The sequence below is a fragment of the Plecotus auritus genome (genome assembly GCF_963455305.1).
Source record: "Plecotus auritus genome assembly, chromosome: 8".
Lineage (NCBI taxonomy): Eukaryota > Metazoa > Chordata > Mammalia > Chiroptera > Vespertilionidae > Plecotus > Plecotus auritus.
Window position 1 is genome coordinate 67,213,973 of NC_137782.1, and position 26,195 is coordinate 67,240,167.

The following is a 26,195-nucleotide window of genomic DNA, read 5'->3' on the forward strand; positions in this document are numbered from 1 at the left end:
AAAAAAAAAGCCAACTTTCCTGTGATAAACCGCTACCTAGCAAATATTATTTGAAAAATTAATATCCTTAATCCTTTCTCTACAAGGTGTTATTTTAACAGTGGATGAAAAAGTAACTGCTTTTTTCTTATAAAGAAACGTGCTATGATATAGCATTTTTTTCGTAATTAAGAAAGAGCTTTATTGAGATATAATTTACTTACCATGTAATTCATCCTTTTAAAATGTACAGTTCAATGGTTTTTAATACATTCATGGAGTTGTGCAGTCACCACCATTATCTAATTTCAGAACATTTTCATCGCCCCAAGAAGAAACTTTGTACCCATTAGCTTTACTCCCATTCCACCTTCTCCCAGCCACTGACAACCACTAATCTTTCTGTCTCTGTGGATTCCCCTATTCTGGACACTTCATGTAAGTGGAATTATACAATATGTGGCTTTTGTGACCAGATTTTTTAATTTAGCACAATGTTTTTTGGGGGGCAGTTTTCCCATGTTATAACTTGTATCAGTACTTTTTTCTTTTTTATAGCTGAATAATATTCCACTGTATGGACATCACATTTTGTTTATCCAAACATCAATTAGTGACTGTTTGGCTTTTTTCCACTTTTTGGCTATTATGAATAATACTGCTGTCAACATTCATGTACAAGTGTCTGTGTGGACATATGCTTTTATTTCTCTTGGGTATATATCTAGGATTGGAATTGTGCAGTTAAAATTTTTAGAGGAGCTGCTAAACTATTTTCTAAAGCAATGGCACCATTTTACATTCCCAGCAGCATTGCACAAGGGTTCCAGTTTCTTCACATTCTTGCCAACACTTGTTATTCTTTGTCCTTTTTTTTAAATAAAATAAAATAAAATATATACATATATTTTTTTTATTAATTTCAGAGAGGAAGGGAGAGGGAGAGACAGAAACATCAGTGATGAGAGAATCATCTGTCAGCTGCTCCTGCACGCCCCCTACTGGGCATTGAGCCCACAACCCAGGCATGTGCCCTGACCAGGAATTAAACCATGACCTCCTGGTTCATGGATCAACACTCAACCATTGAGCCACACTGGCCGGGCAAGTCATGTATGCATTTAAATAATTAATACATGTACATGTTAAAATAAATAGTACTAAAAATGCACAGTAAAAGGTAATTCTCTCTCCCTTCTCTTTCAAGTTTCCCTTTCCAGAGGCATTCCCAGGTACTGTGAATAGTATTTGGAAACCTTTCAGAAATAGTACAGGTGCATACAATTTAGGACTTACTTAAGTTTTACATTTCAACTAAGAATAAAGGAGGGTACCAGAATTTTATCAAATGGGGTGGATATTAAGGCAGATTGAGATATGTTCTTACCTTTGGGTGAGGGGTTATATGGCATTCAGTCTGATTCTCCATTTTTAGTAGGAGAAATTGCTTAAACAGTTCATACTTACTCAGTTGAACTTAGTTTTCAAGGGTTCTACTTTAATGAAGGCTGCTATAGAGCAAGTAGTGGTTAACAGAGCAGCTTGGTTATCCATGTGTTTTTAATGTCTGAATGGGATTTTGTGCACGGAAAGAACTACGGAAAATTACTTAGGCTTCAAATAAATATTCCATTTAAGTCATAAATTAAAAATCTAGTTTTTTTTTAGTCTTGTCATTGTACTTGTAAGCATTGTAATTTTTGTATAGAAATAAGAACAGTAACTTTCACTTGCTCTTTAATTAATGTTAATTCAGGCTTAACCGATTAAATTTCTTCATACCCTATGTCAGTGAATTAAATTTCCTTAGATATTTAAAAATACATTTATAGAATTTAAGAGAGCAAGACATTATAGGGCGTCAGATCAGGACCAGGACCTGAATTTTGTTTAAAAACCTATATCTGGGAGATTAAAAATGGCAGCAAAGTAGGAGGATGCTGCACAGACATGCTCCCAGTAACAAGATGGAATTAAAACTGAAATACGGAAAGGCTTCCTGAATAATCAGTGGAAAACTCACAGCAGAGAATCCTGATACCCAAAGACCGAAGGTAGAGACTGCATACAGAATGGTAGGAGGGGCAGAGGTGAAAAAAAGGCTGGCCGGACACCCACAGATGGCAACTGAAATCCCAGAGAGATATCTCAGCTGTGGTGGAGAGGGTGGGGGTGCCACTGAGAACTCTGAGATCTAATCCCAAAGCTGGGCTCCCCAGGAGAGAGCACAAAACTGAGGAAGGTACCCACATAACATCTAGCTGTGAAAAGCAGTGGGGTGCTGTCTGCCAGGGAGTGGCAGCTGAAAGTTTGGGCACCCTCTTAAAGGGCCAATGCACAAAAATTCCCTGTGGAGCCACCCACCTTGTGCTCTGGCAGAGGGAGGGTGAAGTGGACTGGAGCTGTGAGAGCAGAACCCAGGACTGGGGACTTGAGGGGGTAGAGCTCAAAAGGCAGACACCCAAGTTTCCTGGGTTGAGTCATTTCCTCACACAGCAGAGTACATCTTTCTCACATAGACATCTGTCTTGCCCTGAGGCCACTTAAGAGATTAAAAGTAACAATTAGCCTCCAGGCAGAAGCAACTGCCCCACCCTGTTGAAAAAACTCGCCACACGTGAGGACAATTGCCTGGGGGCAATACATGTCGGAATCCTACTAGTCTGTAGTCAGAGGTGGTCTCTGGAGGCTTTGAGTCTTTGCCTGATCCAATTAGTCAGAAACAACCTTTAACACATTAGGCGCCTCAGTCACTGGTGACTGACACTAATTTCCGTCAGGAAGACAAAACAGGATGGGCGCTTAATGTGTTAACAATGTCCTGCACTAGAGATTGAGAGGTATAGAGGATCTACTAAAACATAGTCACAAACCCAAACAGACAACCAAAATGAGGAAACAACCCCCAAATGGAAGAACTAAAGAATTCTTCAGAAGAGATAAATGAAGCAGAGATAAGAAATTTATCTGAAACAGAGTTCAGAATAATGATGTTAAAAATGCTCAACAGTATGAAAAAATATACAAACTATGAAAAGAAGAACAGTCTGAAATAAAGAATAACATAACACAAATAAGGAACACATTGGAAGGAATACACAGCAGATTAGGGGAAGCTGAGGATTGATTCAGTGAATTAGAAGACAGAGTTGAAAAATACCACTCAATTAGAAAACCAAAAAGAAAAAACATTTAAAACACAGGAGGACAGCTTAAGGGAGTTGTGGGACAATGTGAAATGTAACAATATTAGAATAGTAGGTGTGCCAGAAGAGGAAGAAAGGAATAGAGACAGTGTTTGAAGAAACAATAGTAGAAAACTTCCCTAACCTGGTAAAGGAAAAAGTCACACAAGTTCAGGAGGCACAGAGAACCCCAAACAAGAAGAACCCAAACATCCATGCCCAGACACATCATAATTAAAATTCCAAAAATTAAAGACAGAGAATCTTAAAGGCAGCAAGAGAAAAGAAAACTGTTACCTACAAAGGAGCTCCCATAAGGCTGACACCTGATTTCTCATCAGAAACTCTACAGGCTAGAAGGGAATGGCATGAGGTACTCAAGGTAATGGAAAGCAAGGATCTGAGACCAAGCTTACTATATCCAGCAAGGCTATCATTCAAAATAGACGGTCAAATAAAGAGCTTCCCAGACAAAAAAAAAACGCTAAAGGAGTTCATCACCACCAAGGCAGCATTACAAGAAATGCTAAAGGAATTGCTGTAAGGGATTGCTGAGAAGAAACAGAGAGAAACCTAGCCATATAGAATTAAAATGGCTATAAATAAGTACCTCTCAATAATAACCCTAAATGTAAGTGGACTAAATGCTCTAATCAAAAGGTGTAGGGTAGCTGAATGGATACAAAAACATGACCCAACTATATGCTGTCTACAAGAGACTCACCTCAAAACAAAAGACACAGGATGAAAGTGAAGAGATAGAAAAAAAATTTCCATTCAAATGGAAAAGAAAAAAAAAAAGCTGGAGTAGCAGTACTCATATCCAACAAAATAGACTTTAAAAGCATCATGCTAAGTGAAATAAACAAGTTGGAGAAAGATAAATATGTGATCTCACTCATTTGTGGAATTTAATGAACAACATAAACTGATTAACAAAAATAGAGCCAGAGGGGGGAAAATATCTAGAATATAAAAGAAGTAATTCTGTTATTTGCAGATTTTTAATACTTCCTACAACTTTTGTTCTATCATACTATGTTAGTACAGTTTTGGTAATATACTTAAAATCCTTTTATTCTTGAAATATTAATGTTTATTGTATGTAATATTATATTTAAGATCATTTTTCTTGAATAATTGGTATCTATTACATGTAACATTTAAAACCATTTTTTCTTGAGATATTAAGGTTCATTGCATGTAACATATTTAAAATCGTTTTTCTTCAGAAGAAATTTTTATTTTTATTTTTAAATCTTTATTCAGATTATTACATTTGTTCCTCTTTTTTCCCCCTATAGCTCCCCTCCACCCGGTTCCCACCCCACCCCATGCCCTTAACCACCCCCCATCCTGACCCATAGGTATATAATTTTTGTTCAGTCTCTTCCTGCACCCCCTACCCATTTCCCCTCCGAGAATTGTCATTCCACTCCCTTTCTATGCCCCTGATTTTATTATATTCACCACGATCAGCTGCCTCCTGCACACCCCCCACTGGGGATGTGCCTGCAACCCAGATACATGCCCTTGACTGGAATCAAACCCGGGACCCTTCAGTCCGCAGGCTGACGCTCTATCCACTGAGCGAAACGGGTCAGGGCTGTTCATCAGATTTTTTATTCACTTGATTTTTTAGATTCACTTGTTAATAGATATGTATTTGTTGTTTATAATTTTTATCTTTACCTTTTTCTTCTTCTTCCTCTTCTTAAAGAATACCTTTCAGCATTTCATATAATACTGGTTTGGTGGTGATGAACTCCTTTAGCTTTTTCTTATCTGTGAAGCTCTTTATCTGACCTTCAATTCTGAATGATAGCTTTGCTGGGTAGAGTAATCTTGGTTGTAGGTTCTTGCTATTCATCACTTGGAATATTTCTTGCCACTCCTGTCTGGCCTGCATAGTTTCTGTTGAGAAATCCGCTGACAGTCGTATGGGTACTCCCTTGTAGGTAACTAACTGTTTTTCTCTTGCTGCTTTTAATATTCTCTCTTTGTCTTTTGCTCTTGGCATTTTAATTATGATGTGTCTTGGTGTGGTCCTCTTTGGTTCCTCTGGTTTGGGGTTCTGTGCGCTTCCTGGACTTGTAAGTCTATTTCTTTCACCAGGTGGGGGAAGTTTTCTGTCATTATTTCTTCCAATAGGTTTTCAGTATCTTGCTCTCTCTCTTCTCTGGCACACCTATAATTTGGATGTTGGTACGCTTGCAGTTGTCCCAGAGGCTCCTTACACTATCTTCATATTTTTGGATTCTTTTTTCTTTTTGCTTTTCCGGTTGGGTGTTTTTTGCTTCTTTGTATTTCAAATCTTTGACTTGATTCTTGTGATCCTCTAGTCTGCTGTTGGATCTCTGTATATTATTTTTTATTTCAGTCAGTGTATGTTTAATTTCTAGTTGATCCTTTTTCATATCCTTGAGGGTCTCACTAAATTTATTGGCCTTTTCTAGAAAAACCTTATAACTGTGGATTTGAACTCTGTATCCAGTCGTTTGCTTTCCTCCATTTCTTTCGTTTGTGACCTGTTTCTTTGTCTCCGCATTTTGGCTGCTTCCCTGAGTTGATGGAGTGGCTTTGTGTGCTAGGTGTCCTATAGGGCCCAGTGGCTCAGCCTCCCCAGTGACCTGAGGTGGACACTCTTTTTTTTTTTTTTCTAGAAATTAATACTATTTTGAGTTGGTAAAATGCTCTTTTGCACACACATTTCTGGAATCTGGTACAGTTAACCGAATGTCCATTTTTGCACAACTCTCACACAGTACAGATTCCACAATGTCCTCTGTCACCTAAGAATTAAAAACATTTGACGTTCTTCTAAGTCTTCACAACACCCCTTGAGGTAGGCGGTATTGACCCCATTCTACATATGGGGAGGTCTAGGCACAGAAAGGTAGTGGCTCCTCGGAGGCTGCACCGCCGCAGCTCCGCCTCCACGTTCGCGGTCCCAGCGCTGCCGCCGCCCTGCACAGAAGGATCTCACACAGACCACGCTCCTGTCTAGTCCAGAGTTAAACGAGGGTCTTTACAGTTCATATGTTTGACTCCTAAAGCCAGCCACTCTCCCTGAACTGGAAAGACAAAAATATGACTAACTCTCTCGAGACTATTTGCTCAATGTAAGACTTTCACGAGTCGCCTTGCATTGTGTAGCTGTGTGAGCGTTCAAACCCCTTTGGAAGACAGTTTTAAGTGGCATCAGGGACAATGAAATTTTGAGAACGGAACATAAAAATCAATAGTTAATAGATTTGAATCGAAACATAAAACTACACGCTATGGTAAAGTAAGAATAAACCCCAAATTGACGGAGAGCAGTACTTCCCAGTGTCTGACAAGGCCTCGCACAGAGCAGGTGTCCAGGAAGCGCTTCTTGGACGAAGGACACATCTTGGACATGCCTGCCACTGATGACAGCCCCCACTGGGGAGAAGGGCAGGGGCAGGAGCCAGGAGGCCACAGGGGCCCAGGGGTGCCCTGGTAATACAAAGCTGCTTGGCCACTTGTCTGGGTGTGGATGCTTCCTTTCTGCCAAATAAGAGTTGGGGCTGTCAACACCGAGCCCCTCTGAACTTACACTGCCATTCATAAAAACAGGTGTGTAAATAGGATAAGTATATGGAGAGCCTCATCAGGAAGTGTCTTTAAAACTGGATAGATGCTCATGTGCCCATGGAGGATGGGAATGAGGAGGTTAGGGCTGTGCTGTTCATGTTTTGGTTAAAATGTATCTCTAACGCTAGAGAGCCCTGATGCCTATGCCCCTTCCGGCAGAAGAAACCTGATTCTGAGTAAGGAGTCCACCTCCCCCAGGGCCGGGGGCTTGGTTACAGCCCAAATGCAGCGAGGCCTCAAAGGACCGCTGGGCTCCTGCAGCCTGGCTCGCCCAGCGCACTGCTGATATTGCTGTTACCTGCTCCTTGTTCATCTTTCATCCTCGTCCCATCTCTTGATTTAACCCAAGAACAGACTGCTCCAGGAAGTTGGGGGAGGGAGTCCTTTGATCCTAAGGCCTCTGACCTTTGGTCTTGAGGGATGTCCTGAAGAGGAAATGGTGAGTGTAAAGTGATTAAGAAAATCCATCCTGCACAGTGGCCGACTGGAGGCCGTTTTGTCCCGGGCTGCGCAGAGTGGGAGGCGCTGTGGACCCGGGGGTTATAGCTCCACCTTGACCCCTTTTATGAAAGGGAGGCCCGTGGGCACCCGCTTCTTATACTCCAGGTACTCCTCACCAAAGAAGTGAATCAGGGAGATTTCCTCCTCTTCCGTCCAGTCGCGGAAGAACTGCCACACTGTCAGTGTATAGCCCACGCCGCAGATGGGGTTGCAGAGCATCACCTGGGTTCTGATACTCCAGTAAAACCACCCCATGTAAGAAGTGTGCTGGAAACAGGTATACACCCCGCTCGTCATCAGAGTGTGGGTTTCTGATTTTTCATTCTGCACCATGTGGTTGAAGTTGGAACCAGCCGTGAACATTGCCGCTTTCCTCAGGCATTCTCCGAAGACCACCATCAGCAGGCCCGTGGCGCTGAGCCAGGCCGTGACTAAGTACTCAGAATAGTGGAACAGGGACAGCGAGCACATGTACCAGCCAAAGTGATTCCAAGAAGACTGGCTGAAACTCGGCAGCACCCTGCAGCCGAACACGAAGCCCAGGAAGCAGACTCGGACAGCTATCTGGTAGTGCGGCGGCCAGTAGAGCAGCAGCAGCAGCGCGTTGAGCCTGGCCATGTAGAGCGCCAGTGCCGTGCAGCCATGCAGGCCAGTGCGCGTAAGCAGCGGCAGCGCCAGCACCGAGGCGCCCAGCAGGAAGGTGGCCAGGCTGAGGCGCGCTTCGGAGCCCAGCAGAGCCCACGCCACGCAGCCTGTCATGGTGCAGGCGGCGGACAGCGGGCGCGGCACTGGCTGTAGCCCTGGGAAACCCGCCCGCTGCGCCTGCGCACCGCGCCGCCGACTGGACACTCTTGGTGCACCCCTTTGTGAGCTGTGTGCACAGGTTTGTTGTAGTTAAGCCTTGATTGTTGTTGGTATCACTGGGAGGAATTGATCTCCAGGCCAATTGGCTGTGAGGATCAGCTATGTCTACAATGGGAGAACTTCTGTGCTGGAGACACCCTTATGAGGCAAGACTTGCTTCAGTGGGGCTTTGGTGCTCACTGAGTCTGCCTCCTGAGTGTGTCCCTTACGGATCTTAGGAGTTTTAATCTGGATGGTGCCACTCTGACCCCTGGGTACACTGGCTCTTGGATCTCTAAGGAGGTGCTAATTTAGCCTCTGCCTGAGGCCAGCCAGCAGGAGCTACAGAGAGATCTGCAGATTCCTCTTTTTTGTTTGCGGTTTGGAGGTGCCCAGATGAGGCCCAGCTGTGAAGCAGTGCAAGCTGCTGTGGGGCCTTGGGCCTTCTTTTGGATGTTCTGGGTCTCCCTGACTCAGCTGCAGTTTGTAAGGTAAGTTTAGAATTCAAAGGACCAGGTCATTCATATGCAAAAGCCTCTGTGCTCAGCTTGGATGGGGCGGAGTCTCAGGGTGGAGCAAACAGCAGTGGCTTCCCGTCAGCCCTGCCCTAAGAGACCCCTGGGTCTCAGTGTCCCTTGGTAATCGCTGCGAGCACCTCTGAGAGAAAGCCGCCCTTGAGTTTCACCTGCTGCCAGACAGTCCAGTTTCTCCCCGTATGAGTCTGGGTTCCCAGAGTCTCGCCCGGAACTGGAGTTCAGAGCTGTCAGGAGCTTTTGTCTCCCTCCTGATTGAGAAAGCCAGCCACGTACTCGGTTGCCAGCCCTCTCCGCGTGTGAGCCTCTGTACCTCTGCACTTTACTTCCGCACCTCTGCACTTTATTTCCACACCTACTCTGAGTCTCAGTGTGCTTTTCTCTTTCCTTCTAGTTGTAGAATTTCCACTCAGCCAGCCTTTCTGTGGTTCTGGATGATGTCCGTTTTGTCTTTTAGTTGTAGTTTTGAAGTGGTTGTGCAAGGCAGCAAGTTCAGGTGTTTACCTATGCCGCCATCTTGGTTTCTCCTCCTAAAATCGTTTTTCTTGAAATAAAAAAGAAAAAGAGAAAAAATACATTTATACATTCAGTCTGTCAAGCACAACTTGCTTGACAGGTCAGAGTTACCACCTTAACAAACAGAATCTCCTTAAGTACTTCAGCAGTATTAAAGAATTAAACATATTAATGTAGTAAAGCAGGTTCTTTTAAGACTCAAGTGCTTTTCATTAGCTGAATCTGAATGATCAACTTTTAAAAAACACATATCCTAAACTTAACTCAAAAGTATTAGCATCTTTTTTTTTTTTAATATATTTTTATTGATTTCAGAGAGGAAGGGAGTGAGAGAGATAGAAACATCAATGATGAGAGAGTATCATTGATCGGCTGCCTCCTGCATGCCCCCTACTGGGATCGAGCTTGCAACCTGGGTATGTGCCCTTGACCAGAATCGAACCTGGGACCCTTCAGTCCACAGGCTGACGCTCTATCCACTGAGCCAAACCAGCTAGGGCTAGCATCTTTTTTTAAAATATATTTTTATTGACTTCAGAGAGGAAGGGAGGAGGGATAGATAGAAACATCAATGATGAGAGAGAATCATGGATCGGCTGCCTCCTGCACACCCCCTACTGGGGATGGAGCCTGCAACCCAGGCATGTGCCCTGACCTGGAATCAAACCTAGGACCCTTCAGCCCACAGGCTGATGCTCTATTCACTGAGCCAAACCAGCTAGGACAAAAGTATTAGTATCTTTAGTTTAGTATGCCTCATCTTGTTGCTCACATCTTTTTCTTTTGGAGCTGTAGTGTCACCCAGTTAAGGAGACAGCCTTTCCATCTAAGCGAGTCAGGGTTACTGGATTGAAAATACAGGACTAGAGTACAGTGATTTATTAGAGATTCGATACTGAGAAAAGAATTAAAGGCTATATGTTTTTATGATATTCTACTTAAGATGTGCCCTTTCTTATATAAGAGTCTTGAATCTTGCATCATTGGGGGAGTTCCATATCTGGGATTTGTTTTACAGCCCCCTGTACAATTTTTTTCAAACTAACTTCCTTTTCGTTGTTAATCCTGACCTGAGGATATTTTTTCCATTGACTTTTAGAGAGAGTGGAAGGTAGGGAGAGAGAGAGAGATACATCCATGTGAGAGGCTGGAGATCAAGTGTGCCACCGAAGTACGTGCCCTTGACTGGACCCACAACCCTTTAGTCCGAGGGTTGACGTTCTAACCACTTGGCAAAACCGGCTATGGCTTAAACTAACTTATTTTTATTTTATTATTATTTTTAAAATATATTTTTATTGATTTCAGAGAGAAAGGAAGAGGGAGAGAGAGATAGAAACATCAATGATCAGAGAGACTCATTGATTTGCTGCCTCCTGCACTCTCCCCACTGGGGATTGAGCCCACAACCCAGGCATATGCCCTTGGCTGGAATCGAACCCTGGAATCGAACCTTCAGTCCTCAGGCCGACACTCTATCCACTGAGCCAAACCAGTTAGGGCTTAAACTAACTTCTTTTTTTTTTTTTTTTTTAAATATATTTTATTGATATTTTACAGAGAGGAAGGGAGAGGGCTAGAAAGCTAGAAACATCGATGAGAGAGAAACATCGATCAGCTGCCTCCTGCACACCTCCCACTGAGGATGTGCCCGCAACCCAGGTACATGCCCTTGACCGGAATCGAACCCGGGACCCTTCAGTCCGTAGGCCGACGCTCTATCCACTGAGCCAAACCGGTTTCGGCTTAAACTAACTTCTTAATCAAATTTTTTTCTAAATAAAATTGGACTTTGTATTTCTTTCATATATTCCCTGTCAAGCCTTAGAGTTATTTTAATTTTGGGAATTAAATGGGATTTGGATTCATAGCCCATATCGGCCATGCTTTGTGAGATTGAACAAAGTACTTCACTCTTCTGAGACTCAGTTTTCTCATCTAATAAATAGATTCAACACTAGTATTCTTTTACTGCATATATTTGTTGAAGGGTTAGATAGTGCATGTCAAGTACTATGCATAATTCTTTCTTAGTGCATTGTAAACATTCAGTAAATGTTATAGGTAATATTATAATGATCTTGATTATGTCTCTTTCCTCCCTCATAGTTGGGATACAGTGTAGCTATATTAATTATCACAGAATAACTTTTATTTTCCTGGTTTTAACAGGGGAAATATGGTAAAGATGGGAGAGGGAAGAGAGGAGGAGAATTAAGTAAATGTGATAGACTGGACAATATTTACTCCCTGAACTATCTTTTCTAGAGTTCTGTGACACACTCTCCTGGTTTTTCTCTGTTTCATTACCCACTGCTCTGTTTTCTTAGGCCCCTCTTCTCAGACCACTCTTCGTTTGGCTTACCAAAGATTCCATCTTCAGCCCTCTTGTATTTCATCTGACACATTCTTCCTGGAAGCACATGCCTATGCCCATGGTTTCAGCTTCCAGCTCCTTGCTAATTAGGAGAAAATTTGTTCTCAGCACAGACTGGATGATAGCCAACAAACTATACTGATCATTTCCATTGGACTCTTTCCCACGCACCTACAACAGGCTCAGAACTGATCTCATCTCCCCTTTAAATGTGATATTTTTATATTCTCTATCTTGATGAATGCACAGTCCAGTAACCTGAACCACAAACCTGGATAATGTTATTCATTTGGTTGGTAATGCATTTCTTACTATTTTATCTTTTTAATATCTTTCAAATTTGCTTGCTTTCTCCTATCTTTTTAGTCCCTTGATTAAGGGTCCTCCTCACTTAGATGACTGCTGCAGGTTCCCTACTTGTCTACTCACTATTACTTCCTTGTTCCAGGTAATTTATCACATTGCTTCCAAGAGTGATCTTCTTGACTTCCTTAAATATCACAGCACGCCCTATCTTAAAATCCTCAGGATAAAATCTTCTTATTAGAGCAAGCTTTTCTAATACAACACCTCTTAACCTTTTAGCCTTACCTTTTCGTGTGCCCTCTACCTTTGGCTGGATTGTCCATCTCCCTCTTTACCTGGCATTATAATTTCTTAGAGATTAACTCTTCCAGTCAGCATTATCTTACTGACTGTCCCAAGTCTAATCTAGGTATAGATCCTGTGCTTATTTCTATCAAAGTCACTTATATTGTGGTGATAATACATAAACTTATATTGTTTGATAATCTACACATTGGCACATGCAGATTAATGGTCTTAGAGCAGTGGTTCTGAACCTTTCTAATGCCGCAACCCTTTAATACAGTTCCTCATTTTGTGGTGGCCCCCAACCATAATTTTATTTTCGTTGCTACTTCATAACTATAATTTTGCTACTGTTATGAATCGTAATGTAAATATCTGTGTTTTCCGATGGTCTTAGGCTCTACAGCAGCAATTCTCAACCTGTGGGTCACGACCCACAGGTTGAGAACCGCTAACAGGGTCGCCTAAGACCATCGGAAAACACAGATATTTACATTACGATTCATAACAGTAGCAAAATTACAGTTATGAAGTAGCAACGAAAATAAAATTATGGTTGGGGGTCACCACAACATGAACTGTATTAAAGGGTCGCGGCATTAGAAAGGTTGAGAACCACTGTCTTAGAGGGATTCTGATGGTCCAAATAATATGTAGGCATAGATTTCATATTACTTATATATTTTTTTGGTCATAGTAGATGAGTTCTCTTAGCTATTCAGTGATCCTAATGTCACTCAGCATCTAAAACTATCTTTTTTTTTTTAAAATATATTTTATTGATTTTTTATAGAGAGGAAGGGAGAGGGATAGAGAGTTAGAAACATCGATGAGAGAGAAACATCGATTCAGTTGCCTCCTGCACACCTCCTACTGGGGGTGTGCCCGCAACCAAGGTACATGCCCTTGACCGGAATCAAACCCGGGACCCTTTAGTCTGCAGGCTGATGCTCTATCCACTGAGCCAATCTGGCGAGGGCTAAAACTATCTTTTTGTTATTCCTGATTTTTCTTATTTATCTTTTAGTTTCGTATCTTTTATCTTATTTTCTGATTACAAAATTGGAAAATACATTTAAATAAGAAACCTTAAGCCCCTATAATGCCCTCAAAACTTAGAAGGTTTTTAGGCCTTTTTCTTTTCTCCTCCTCCCATCCCCTTATCTTTGGCATTTAGTCAGGGGATGCAAATTCAAATATGTCTTCGGAGGCCAGGCATGCAATATGAATGAGAGAATTAGATTATTGGGTCCTGTGCCACACTGGAGATTCCATGGCCTATCTAAAGGAATTAGCAATCAATTTTTTTTAACACACTCTGCTGCCAGTTTTCGATCTTCACTGTAACTGCCAAAGACTGTATATGATTCAGTTTATCTTTGTTTTTGAAGCTGAATTCATTAAACAAAAACAAGTAACCATACTACTATTGATTTTTCTAGACCTAGCTAAAGTATCACCTACTTAGTGAAGTTTCCTAAATTCTCCCAGAAATTGTTGTTCCTTCTTTTAGGATTGCCATAACAACTATAATATTGATCACAATGTATTTTATTTTATTTATTTAAAATATATTTTTATTGATTTTAGAGAGGAAGGGACAGGGAGAGAGAGATAGAAACATCAATGATGATAGAGGATCACTGATTGGCTGCCTCCTGCACACCCCCTATTGGGGATCAAGCCTGCAACCCAGGAATGTGCCTTTGACTAGAATTGAACCCGGGACATTTCAGTCTGCAGGCTGACTCTCTATCCACTGAGCCAAATCGGTTAGGGCAGTGGTTGGCAAACACATTAGTCAACAGAGCCAAATATCAACAGTACAATGATTAAAATTTCTTTTGAGAGCTGAAAACCGACTTCTGCGCTTGGGCCACGAAGTTTCAATTGTACTGTACGTGCGCGACCGCACGTGGTATTTGTGGAAGAGCCACACTCAAGGGGCCAAAGAGCCGCATGTGGCTCGCGAGCCGCAGTTTGCCGACCACTGGGTTAGGGCAACCACAATGTATTTTAATTACTCTTTTCTTGTCTATTTTCCTGGTAGTTTATAGAGAACAATTATTTATTGAGGAGCATGTATATTTTTAAATTTTTTTCTTTTTTAAAAATATTTTTTATTGATTTCAGAGAGGAAGGGAGAGGAAGAGAGAGAGAGAAACATCAATGATGAGAGAGAATCATTGATCAGCTGCCTCCTGCATGCTTCCTACTGTGGATCAAGCCCAAAACCCAGGCATGTGCCCTGGTTCATAGGTTGATGCTCAACACTGAGCCACACTGGCTGAATTTTTTGTTTCTTCTGATGATTTGAAGGGCTACATGTCTACACTACATTTTAACTTTGTTTTTTTGGAAATTACCAAAAATGTTATTGATGCTATTTTTATGTTATTAGGTTTGGTGTGGACAAATCTGTTTGTGCAGATGGTGACTAAACAACTTAATCTCAAATATCCAGTTTCATCCCCCTGAGATCTATTACAAGAGGCACTTCCTGCTTCCAACTTCATATGGTTAAGATAAATTAAAACACCATGTGATTGTGGAAAATGTAAAGAAATTTGAATACACCTTGGATAAAGAAGGAGTTTGGAATTAGCAGACCTCAGCTCTATTTCTGGTAATACTAATTAGCTATGTTACTTTAGGCAAGTCTTCCTGGGTCACAGTTTCATCTATAAAGTGATAAAGGATGTGATGGCTTAAGGTCCTTCTATCTCTAAAATTATTTAATTCTACAAACACTAGTTTCTAAAATATTAGGACCAGTATACTTATATAGGGTGTGGCAAAAGTAGGTTTACAGTTGTTTGTATGTATGGAAAATAACACACAATAGTTCATAAATAATACAAGAATAAACTCTGTGTTTCTCGTACTCATAGCTATAAACCTACTTTTGCCCTATTTTGCAATATAGCTTATTCTAAGAAGAATTTGAAGTGATTTGCTATAAAACAGATAATACCATAATGTGTGTGTGTATTTAGAGAGTGTGTGTTTAGGAGCTCTCTAGAAAGACATAAAAGAAAACTGGTAACAATAACTACCTCTGGAGTTGGGGAACTGCATGGCTGGTGGGAAGGATACATTCTGTTCAGTGTATTTTCTTTTGTGTTCTTTGATTTTTATAATGTATGCTTGACTACTTACTTAGTAAGGACAATAAAATTTAAATATGCACAAAGTAGAGGCCCGGTGCACGAATATTCGTGCACTGGGGGAGAGGAGGGCTCCTCAGCCCGGCCTGTGCCCTCTTGCAGTCCGGGACCCCTTGGGGAAAGTCTGCCTGCCAGCTTAGGCCGGCTCCCTGGGGATCAGGCCTAAGCTGGCAGTCAGACATTCCTCTGGCAGCCCGGAGCCCTTGGGGGATGTCTGATGGCTTAGGCCCTTTTATTATATAGGATATATGTAAAAAAGTCAGAGTGAGGGGAAAATAAGGGTCTTATGGCAGGACAGAGGCAGCCTGAGAATGTTAGTACAGAGAATGCAGTCCATTAGATCCTGTGCATTTATTTAAAGAAAACTCTACACACATACTGAGATCTCAAATTATATTGGCCAAAATAAAGTGGTTTCAAGAGCTTCACTTGACTTACTAGATTTAAACCATCATCAGGAGTGAAAAACACAGCCTTTCCTGCCTCAGGTTTGAGGCATTTTCCTCTTATAAGAGATGTGTGCTATGATGTTTTCAATAATATCTCCACAGTCTTAATGTAGTGCAGTATCTCAAATGGGGGTCCTTGGATATATTTTGGAGAGAAGTTCTCTGAATAAACTCTAATAGTTTTTTAAATTTCAGTAACCTGAAATATAAGTATATGAATGACTTCCCATCTTATAACTGAGTGTTGCCACACAATTCCAGTGCCCATGTTTGTGTGTATGTTTAGTATCATTGGTTATATACTTGTTTTTTTGAAGTAATTTGTGGGACCAGTGGAAGACTAAGTAATGTTGGGTACACAGGGCAACTTCACAGTTGTTTGAATGGGAAAGTGGTGGGCAAATTGGTATTGTATGGCATATTATATTTAGGCATGCCAAGCTAAAAATAAACTGTGTAGTAGTCAATACCATATCTATGTTCTAATTGGTGATTTAATTTCAGCATTAAATCTATTGCTAACTATTAATATTGTTAATTTGAATTTCTTTAGTTTTATATTTTATATTTGATTTGTAAATTTGTTTTGGTTCTATAACTGTATGCAGTTTTATGCCTATATTTATTCATTAATAAAATTTTTTTTAAAACTATATTTTATTGATTTTTTACAGAGAGGAAGGGAGAAGGATAGAGAGTTAGAAACATCGATGAGAGAGAAACATCTATCAGTTGCCTCTCGCACACCTCCTACTGGGGACGTGCCCGCAACCAAGTTACATGCCCTTGACCGGAATTGAACCTGGGACCTTTCAGTCCGCAGGCTGACACTCTATCCACTGAGCCAAACCGGTTTTGGCACATTAATAAAATTTTTAACTTAGCATTGGAAGCATGTTAAGAATTTTGTTTTTCTTTACAAGGGATCTGTGTCTCTCACATTTCAGAAACCCTGTAGTAGTGATTTTTTATTATGTGGTGTTTTTTTTTAATTTATTGATTTTAGAGAGAGGAAGGGAGAGGGGTAGAGAGATAGAAACATCGGTGAGAGAGAAACATCAATTGGCTGCCTCCTGCATGGCCCCACCCCCCCACTGGCGATGAAGCCTGCAACCTGGGCCCGCTCCTGATGCTCAACCACTGAGCCACAATGGCTGGGCTGTAGTAGTGATTTTGTTGTAGATCTTAATGCAGCCTCACTCATTTTACGCAGAGTCCAAAATTGTTCAAATGAAAGGCAGTTTTCTACATATCATATCTGCTGATTGAATTTCATTGTGTTAGAAAAAGAAACTCTGAAATAATGAGTAAAATTGCTGATTAATGGCAAATTCAATTTTAACAATGAAGGCGTTTAAAGACAACACTGCCTTGAAAGGTGATTACTCCCATTTCTATATGGAGCAACTGTAGGCAGGAGGAAGATTGTTATCAGAAAAGAGTTCAAGAGCTCCAACCCACAAATGAATGAATAGATCAGGCTCCAGTTATCTCTACAATTGAAGAGAGCATGACTTGAATGGGATTAGTCTGAAAATTTCAAAGTTGAGTACCTAGGTATTAATTTTAGTTATAGAAAGATGTCAGTAATCTCCCTCTCATTTTAAAAAGCATAATTTCCTGGTGAATCTAACAGGACAACTCTTTTGGAAAATGAACTGTAGAAAACAATTGCAGTATTTAAAAAATTGTTGGATATTAACTTCTTGCCCAAAATGATGATTTTGATTTTAAAGTTGTTGATCTTAAGCCATTTTTTTCTGATGGTAGCTTGTAGCTTAGAAGAACTATTTTTCTGAGATCATTGTTATTGACATCAAAACAATGTTTATTGGCATAGAGGAGGCAATTTCTTTTAGTGTGTTTTACATTTCAAATAATTGTGATAGAATTTTAAAAGAAGGATACATTATTTTGTATCCCATGCAGTGTTATCTGATCTGGCAGGAGTTTGTTGAATCCAACCTTGTGAATCTTATGGCAGTTTGGCTGTAGGAACCATTTATCAGATTAAGGAATTTCCCTTCCATTCCTGGTCTCCAAAGAGTTTTTATTTTTATTTATTTACTAGTAGCCCTGCACATGAATCTGTGCGCCGTAGCTCTCTGCAGGGCCTGGCTGCTCTGCGCCCGCTGCCCAGAGGCTCTCTGCGGCCCAGAGGCCCATCTGCCACGGCGACGAAGCAAGCATTCCACCAGGCCGCTCACACTGCCCGCTCTCAGCAGCCGCGCCCTCCCCCACACCGGGGACTGGGGAACTCTGGTGGGGCTGAGAGGACTGGGTGCCGCCATCTTTGTGACAGAGTGATGGTTAATTTGTGTATTACCCTTTTATTAGATAGGATTTATCTATTTATTTATATACATATACTTTTATTGATTTGAGAGAGAGAAAAGAAAGAAACGTCGATCAGTTGCCTCTCACATGCATCTGGACTGGGGATCAAATCCACAACCTGAGCATGTGCCCTGACTGGGAATTGAACCAGTGATTTTTCTGTCCACAGGATAAAGCTCAACCAACTGAGCCACACGGATCAGGGCTGCAAAGACTTTTTTATGATTGCACTAGAGGCCTGGTGTACAAAATTCTTGCACTGTGGGGGGGTATCCCTCAGCCCAGCCTGCTCCCTCTCACAATCTGGGATCCCTCTCACAATCTGGGACTGCTGGCTCCTAACCACTCGCCTGCCTGCCTGCCTGCCTGCCTGATTGCCCCCCACCGCTTCTGCCTGCCAGCCTGATTGCCCCCTCACTGCTTCCCTGCTGGCCCGATTGCCCCCAACTGCCCTCCCCTGCTGGCCCGAAGGCCCCCAGCTGCCCTCCCCTCCTGGCCCGAAGGCCCCCAGCTGCCCTCCCCTCCTGGCCCAATGGCCCCCAACTGCCCTCCCCTGCTGGCCTGGTGGCCCCCAACTGCCCTCCCCTGCCGGCCCAATGGCCCCTAGCTGCCCTTCCCTGCCGGCCTGGTTGCCCCCAACTGCCCTCCCCTACTGGCCATCTTGTGATGGCCATCTTGTGATGATGAGAGGGCGTCGCGTGAGGGCCATCTAGGCTTTTATTAGTGTAGATGTTGAATTTTATCCCATGCTTTTCCTGCATCTATTGATATTCATATGATTTTTCTTTAAATTTTCAATGTTACATTAATTATTTTAATGAGAAAATTCATTTATTTTTCTTTTAAGCTCATTGTTTTATCTAATTTTTGTAAAATATACATAACAAAATTTACCATATTACTTATTTTTAAGTGTACAATTCAGAGTACATTCACAAAGTAATTGTTGTGCTATCATCACCAACATCCATCTTCAGAACTTTTTCATCATCCGCAACTGAAACTCTACCCTTTAAACAACTTCCCATTTCTCTTTCCCTTTAGCTTCTGGCTACTACCTTTCATTAACTAGTTTTAAAAATTAAACGCAATTTACTCATGTGTGCTGTATTATCTTTTTTATTTTATATGTTGATGGCATCAGATTACTAATATTTTGGCTAGAATTTTTTTTCAGTAATAGTTCAGACTATTTTCTAATTTCCACTGTGGTTCACTTCTTTAATTCATGGGTTATTTGTAAGGGTGCCTTTTCATTTTCAAATATGAGGTTTTTCTAGTTATCTTTTTATGTACTGGGCTTATGGGTAAATTGCATTGAGGTTAAAGAATATAGCTATGTGGTTTCAGTCTTTTGGAAATTGTTAATATTTACTTGCTGTTTGGCCTAGTATATCTTTCACCCACATCACACATTGTTAATGTTAAATGTTAACATTTTACCATAATTCCCTTAACTTTGTCACTTTATCCTTCTATGCATATATTTTTTTAAGGTTTAACACCTATTTTATTGTCAGTAGATCGATGACTACTGCTTATTCTAGTTGATATTCAATTGTGACATGTTTAGATATACGTTATGATGTATACACAAAAGTAACAAATGGATCTTGTGCATTGCTGTTCATTCCCTCCCCTACCCCTTCCTCAGCCCCTCCCCACCTGTTGGTATAAGTTTTTAAATTCAATCCATGTATCAAATTTTATTGATTTTCCTTGATCTATCTTCAGTATCATAGCACTTGACCTTTGGTAGATATTCAAGGAATGTATGTACAAAGAATTAAATTTATCAAAGGTAATCACTATAATATGTCAAATCTCTTAAAACCATCTCCTATTCTAAAAAATCTAAACAGGCTTTTCTTTTAGGCTACACTCTAAGCCAGGGGTGGGCAAACTTTTTGACTCGAGGGCCACAATGGGTTCTTAAACTGGACCGGAGGGCCGGAACAAAAGCATGGATGGAGTGTTTCTGTGAACTAATATAAATTCAAAGTAAAGGAGCGGAGGGGAGAGCAAGAGAACCCTCTGCTCTTTTGGCTCCGCGGGCCGGATAGAACAGCCGAACGGGCCAGATCCGGCCCGCAGGCCATAGTTTGCCCACGGCTGCTCTAAGCATATGAAGCACATAATTTTGAGACCTAAAATTTCTTTCTTTCTGTTTCTTTATCTTCAAGAGTGTATCCCAATTAATCAGGCAAAAAAAAAAAAAAAAAAAGAGGCCATGTGTATAACCACATGATGGGAGCAATTGTATGAGTTTTCATAGAAAAAAATTCCCAACTTTTTTTTTTTTCAAAAAACCTGCAAATATTTCTATTATATTTTTAAAATATTTTTTTGCCTCTGACTCTATTTTGGTCCATCAGTTTATGTTGTTCATTACATTCCACAAATGAGTGAGATCATGTGATATTTATCTTTCTCCCACTGGCTTATTTCGCTTAGCATAATGCTCTCCATGTCCATCCATGCTGTTGCAAATGGTAAGATTTCCTTCTTTTTTAACATCAGCGTAGTATTCATCGTATAGATCTGTGGTCGGCAAACTGCGGCTCTCGAGCCACATGCGGCTCTTTGGCTCCTTGAGTGTGGCTCTTCCACAAAATACCACGGCCTGGGCGAGTCTATTTTGAAGAAGTGGCGTTAGAAGAAGTTTAAGTTTAAAAAATTTGGCTCTCAAAAGAAATTTCAATCATTGTACTGTTGATATTTGGCTCGGTTGACTAATGAGTTCGCCGACCACTGGTATAGATGTACCAGTTTTTTAATCCACCCATCTGCTGATGGCACTTAGGCTGTTTCCAAATCTTAGCTATTGTAAATTGTGCTGCTATGAACATAGGGGTGCATACATCCTTTCTGATAAGTGTTTCTGATTTCTTGGGATATATTCCTAGAAGTGGGATTACTGGGTCAAATGGGAGCTCCACTTTTAATTTTTTGAGGAAACTCCATACTGTTCTCCACAGTGGTTGCACCAGTCTTCATTCCCACCAGCAGTGCAGGAGGGTTCCTTTTTCTCCACATCCTCTCCAGCACTTGTCGTTTGTTGATTTGTTGATGACAGCTATTCTGACAGGTGTGAGATGATATCTCATTGTTGTTTTGATTTGCATCTCTGGGATGACTAGTGACTTTGAGCATGTTTTCATATGTCTCTTGGCCTTCTGTTGGTCCTCTTTCGAAAAGTGTCTATTGAGGTCCTTTGCCCATTTTTTGATTGGATTGTTTAGCTTCCTTTTGTTAAGTTATATGAGTTCTCTGTAAATTTTGGAGTTTAAACCCTTATCAAAGATAACATTGGCAAATATGGGCTTTCTTGTTGTTTTGTTGATGGTTTCTTTTGCTGTGCAGGTTTTTATTTTGATGTAGTCCCATTTATTTATTTTCTCCTTAGTTTCCATTTCCTTAGGAGCTATATCAGTAAAGATATTGCTGTAACATGTGTCTGCTATTTTGCTGTCTATGAAGTTTCTTAGTTTCCCATCTTATGTTTAAGTCCTTTATCTAATTTGAGTTTGTTTTTGTGTGTGGTGTAAGTTGGTGGTCTAGTTTCATTTTTTTACGAGTATCTGTCCAATTTTCCCAACACCATTTATTGAAGAGATTATCTTTACTCCATTGTATGCTCTTGCCTCCTTTGTCAAATATTAATTGAGCATAATGGTGTGGGTCGACTTCTGGGTTCTCTGTTCTGTTCCATTGGTCTGTATGCCTGTTCTTGTGCCAGTACCAGCCAGTTTTGAGAACAGTGGCTTTGTAATATAGCTTGATATCTGGTATTGTGATTCCTCCAACTTTGTTTTTCTTTCTCAGGATTGCTGCAGCTGTTTTTGTTTTTTAAATTCCATATAAATTTTTGGAGAGTTTGTTCTAAGTCTGTGAAATATTTTGTTGGTATCTTAGGGGATTGCATTGAATCTATAGATTGCTTTGAGTAGTATGGACATTTTAATGATGTTGATTCTACCAGTCCATGAACATGGTATATTCTTCCATTTGTTTATGGCTTCCTCTATCTCTTTTTTTCAACGTCCTGTAGTTTTTGAATACAGGTCCTTTACCTCCTTGGTTATGTTTATTCTTAGATATCTTAATTTTTTTGTTGTTGCAATGGTAAATGGGATTTTTTAGTTTCTCCTTCTGTGAGTTCATTATTGGTGTATAAAAAAGCCATAGATTTCTGGTTGTCAATTTTGTATCCTGCTACATTGCCAAATTCATTTATTAACTCTAGTAGTTTTTTGGTGGAGTCTTTGGGCTTTTCTATGTACAATATCATGTCATCTGCAAATAATGACAGTTTTACTTCTTCTTTTCCAATTTGGATGCCTTTTATTTCTTCTTCTTGTCTGATCGCTATGGCTAGTATTTCCAGTACTATGTTGGACAGGAGTGGTGAAAGTTGGCATCCTTGTCTTGTTCCTGTTCTTAGAGGAAATGGTTTTAGTTTTTGCCCATTGAGTAAAATGTTGGCTGTAGGTTTGTCATACATGGCCTTTATCATGTTGAGATATGCTCCCTCTACTCCCACTTTGATGAGTTTTTATCAAAAATGGGTGTTAGATTTTGTTGAATGCTTTTTCTGAGTCTATCGATATGATCATGTGATTTTTGTGTTTCAATTTATTTATGTGATGTATCATGTTTTTTGTTTTTTTTTAAAATATATTTTATTGATCTCCTACCTGAAACCCTCTTCCTCTAGACTCTGTCCCTGGTCTGGCCTTCTCTCTATTTCTTCTCACACTTATCAGGCTCCTTCCTGTCTCAGGGCCTGGGCGCTGGCTATTTCCTCTGTTTCACTGAGGGTACTTTTTGTCCTTTAGGTGTTTGCTTAAATGTCCTCTCTTCTGAGTGACCTGTTCTGATAGTCCACTTGAGAGAAGCCATAGTCACTCCCTATTACTCACCCTGTTTTTACATTACTTACCTCCTGATACTCGCGTAGCTATTTTTCATTAGTTTATTGACTATCTCCCCTGACTACAGCATAAACTCCGTGATCATAGTTGCACTAGACGTAGGCTTTTAGGTTGACTCTGTGAAGAAACAATTAAAAGCTGTCTTTGAAAGACTTAGCCTGGAGCAACAGAATTTAGAAAATAATCTTTCAGACTGGAGTATTAAAATAGTAGATCATTATTCAGAAGAAAGGAGGAACCTGCTTAGTGAAGTGCCAATGGAATTAGAAGCTTTGGAATGCCCATACCCTGATTTGAAATCTTCAATTTTTAATGAGTTCTGTAACTTTACAGAGAAATATCAAAAGAAACTTCAAGATTGTGATCTGCAGTTAGAAGACATAAATAGAAACTTCCAGTTAAGTGAAGAAGAACACTGGATGTACCAGGCTTTTATGGATCAGTATCCTGGAGATCTCTGTGGCAGAAGGACTCTGTATCTGGACATGTTACAACGGTATTTTCCTCACAAATCTAGGCATGCTTTGGTCGAACATGAGAAATGTTGTGACCAATATCACTTTGCAAGGGAGCAGCGAAGGGTCCTGATATCAAACTGGAATAAGAACAGGAGGGATTTTATACAGAAGGCTGTGCTGACACTTGCCAAGGCCTGTGCGGCTCATGAAATGGAGAGCACCTTGGCTAAGGACAGGAGAAAGCAACAGGATTTGTGTGCTGACCTGAAAGCCAAGGTTCTTCAGTGGCGAGCACACCAGGAAGAGGTAGCACAACTGGAAATGGAAATTTCTGCCAGAAGAAGGGAAAAGGAAGAGGAGAAAGAGAAACTGTGGAAGAAGAAGAAATTGTTACAAAGAGAAGAAAAGAAAGAAAAAATCAGAAAATACTGGGCTAAAAAAGAACAGAATTGGCAAGAAATGGAAATGAGAGATCTTCGGCGTCTAGAAGAATTGAAGAAAATAATGGCTGAACAGTCAATAAAAGACAGAAAGGGTTAACTACAGACAACAATTATTGGAAAAGCGTTTGATGGAGAAAAAAAGAGGTGGCTCCTCAAGAAGCACATGAAGAAGAAGAAAGGGAGAGGCGGCTTGAAACCCTTAGGAAACAGGTTGCTATTGTTGCTCAATTTGATCCTGTTAGAATGATGTCAGATACAATGGCATCGAAAGCGAGGATGGGTATTGGAATTGAGGAAGAATTTATTCTTCAGAAGCCACTCTTCACATTGAATACATACAATGAACAGCAGATAATTTCTGACCCTAGACTTCGTTTTGAGTTAGCACTTCGAGAAGCTGGACTTCATAAAACCTTTTATGCCAAAGAGATGTTACCAAAAATCAGTCCTCAAAAACCGCCAAGAAAGGACATGGAATCTACCATATTTAAAACCTAGAGTTCATCTTCAAATCCTATTAAATGTAAACAAAATTTTTCTCTGAATACATTTATATGGATAACAATGATTACTGCTTTCTAAATTTTTAAAAAATATTCATAGCATCTATTAAAACAGTCTTGCCTTTAAAAATATATATATATTTTATTGATTTTTTACAGAGAGGAAAGAAGAGGGATAGAGAGTTAGAAACATCGATCAGCTGCCTCCTGCACACCTCCTACTGGAGGTGTGCCCGCAACCAAGTTACGTGCCCTTGACCGGAATCGAACCTGGGACCTCTAAGTCCGGAGGCTGACGCTCTATCCACTGAGCCAAACCGGTTTTGGCTGTATCATGTTTATTGATTTGCGAATATTGTTCCAGCCTTGCATCCCTGGAATAAATTCCACTTGATCATGGTGTATGATCTTCTTAATGTATTGCTGGATGGGATTTGCTAATATTTTGTTGAGGATTTTAGTAACTATGTTCATCAGGGATATTTGCCTATAATTCTCTTTCTTTGTAGTGTCTTTATCTGGTTTTGGAATTAGGATAATACTGGCCTCATAAAAAGAGTTTGGAAGTGTTCCTTCCTCTTGGATTTTCTGAAATAGTTTGAGGAGTATAGGTGTTAATTCTTTGAATGTTTGGTAAGACTCTCCTGTGAAGCCGTTGGGACCTGGGCTTTTGTTTGGTGCGAGTTTTTTGATTACTGCTTCTATTTCATCGGTTGTTATTGGCCTATTCAGGTTTTTTTATTCTTCCTGATTGAGTTTTGGGAGTTGGTATATTTCTAGGAATTTGTCTGTTTCATCCACATTGTCCAGCTTATTGGCATATAGTTATTCATAGTATTTTCTCACAATCCTTTATATTTCTGTGGTGTCAGTGGTTAGTTCTTCACTTTTGTTTCTGATTTTATTTATTTGGGTCCTCTCTCTTTGTTTCTTGATGAGTCTGGCTAATGGTTTATCAATTTTGTTTATCCTTTCAAAGAACCAGCTCTTGGTTTCATTGATTTTTTTGTATTATTTTTTTAGTCATTATGTTACTTACTAGAGGCCTGGTGCATGAAATTCGTGCATGGGGGTGGGGGGAAGGTGTGTCCCTCAGCCCAGCCTACACCCGCTCCAATCTGGGACCCCTTGAGAGATGTCCGACTGCCTGTTTAGGCCCAATCCCAAACAGGCAGTCGGACATCCCTCTCACAATCCAGGTTGCTGGCTCCCGACCGCTCGCCTGCCTACCTGCCTGCCTGATTGCCCCTAACCGCTTCTGCCTGCCAGCCTGATCACCCCCTAACCACTCCCCTGCCGGCCTGATCGACGCCTAACTGCTCCCCTGCCAGTCCGATTGCCCCTACCTGCTCTCCCCTGCCGGCCTGGTAGCCCCTAACTGCCCTCCCCTGCTGGCCTGGTCCCCCCCCCAACTGCCCTCCCCTGCTGGCCTGGTCCCCCCCAACTGCCCTCCCCTGCAGGCCTGGTCCCCTCCAACTGCCCTCCCCTGCAGGCCTTGACCCCCCCCAACTGCCCTCCCCTGCAGGCCTTGACCCCCCCCAACTGCCCTCCCCTACAGGCCTGTTCCCCCCCCCCCCAACTATCCTCCCCTACAGGCTTGGTTCCCCCCAACTGCCCTCCCCTTCAGGCCTGGTTCCCCCCAACTGCCCTTCCCTGGAGGCCTGGTCCCCCCCAACTGCCCTCCCCTGCAGGCCTGGTTGCTCCCAACTGCCATCCTCTGCCGACCCGGTCACCCCTAACTGCCCTCCCCTGCAGGCCTGG

The 26,195-nt window shown here is 41.2% G+C and overlaps 3 protein-coding genes across 6 annotated transcripts in view; 2 read left to right on the forward strand and 1 right to left on the reverse strand.

Moving 5' to 3' along the window:
- PTPRA (protein tyrosine phosphatase receptor type A) overlaps positions 1-26,195 on the forward strand; it is a 167,992-nt gene that overhangs the window by 11,364 nt on the left and 130,433 nt on the right. The window lies entirely within an intron of this gene.
- LOC308257209 (protein-S-isoprenylcysteine O-methyltransferase-like) lies at positions 6,297-9,201 on the reverse strand. Its single transcript, XM_080686390.1, has one exon. It carries the CDS (start codon positions 8,040-8,042, stop codon positions 7,323-7,325), a length of 720 nt encoding a protein of 239 aa, XP_080542516.1. The 5' UTR covers positions 8,043-9,201; the 3' UTR covers positions 6,297-7,322.
- LOC308256577 (coiled-coil domain-containing protein 148-like) lies at positions 20,344-24,429 on the forward strand (the record flags this gene model as incomplete). Its single annotated transcript, XM_080684908.1, is given in 4 exon segments — positions 20,344-20,355; positions 23,141-24,015; positions 24,017-24,074; positions 24,076-24,429. Coding segments are annotated over 4 exon segments (1,299 nt in total).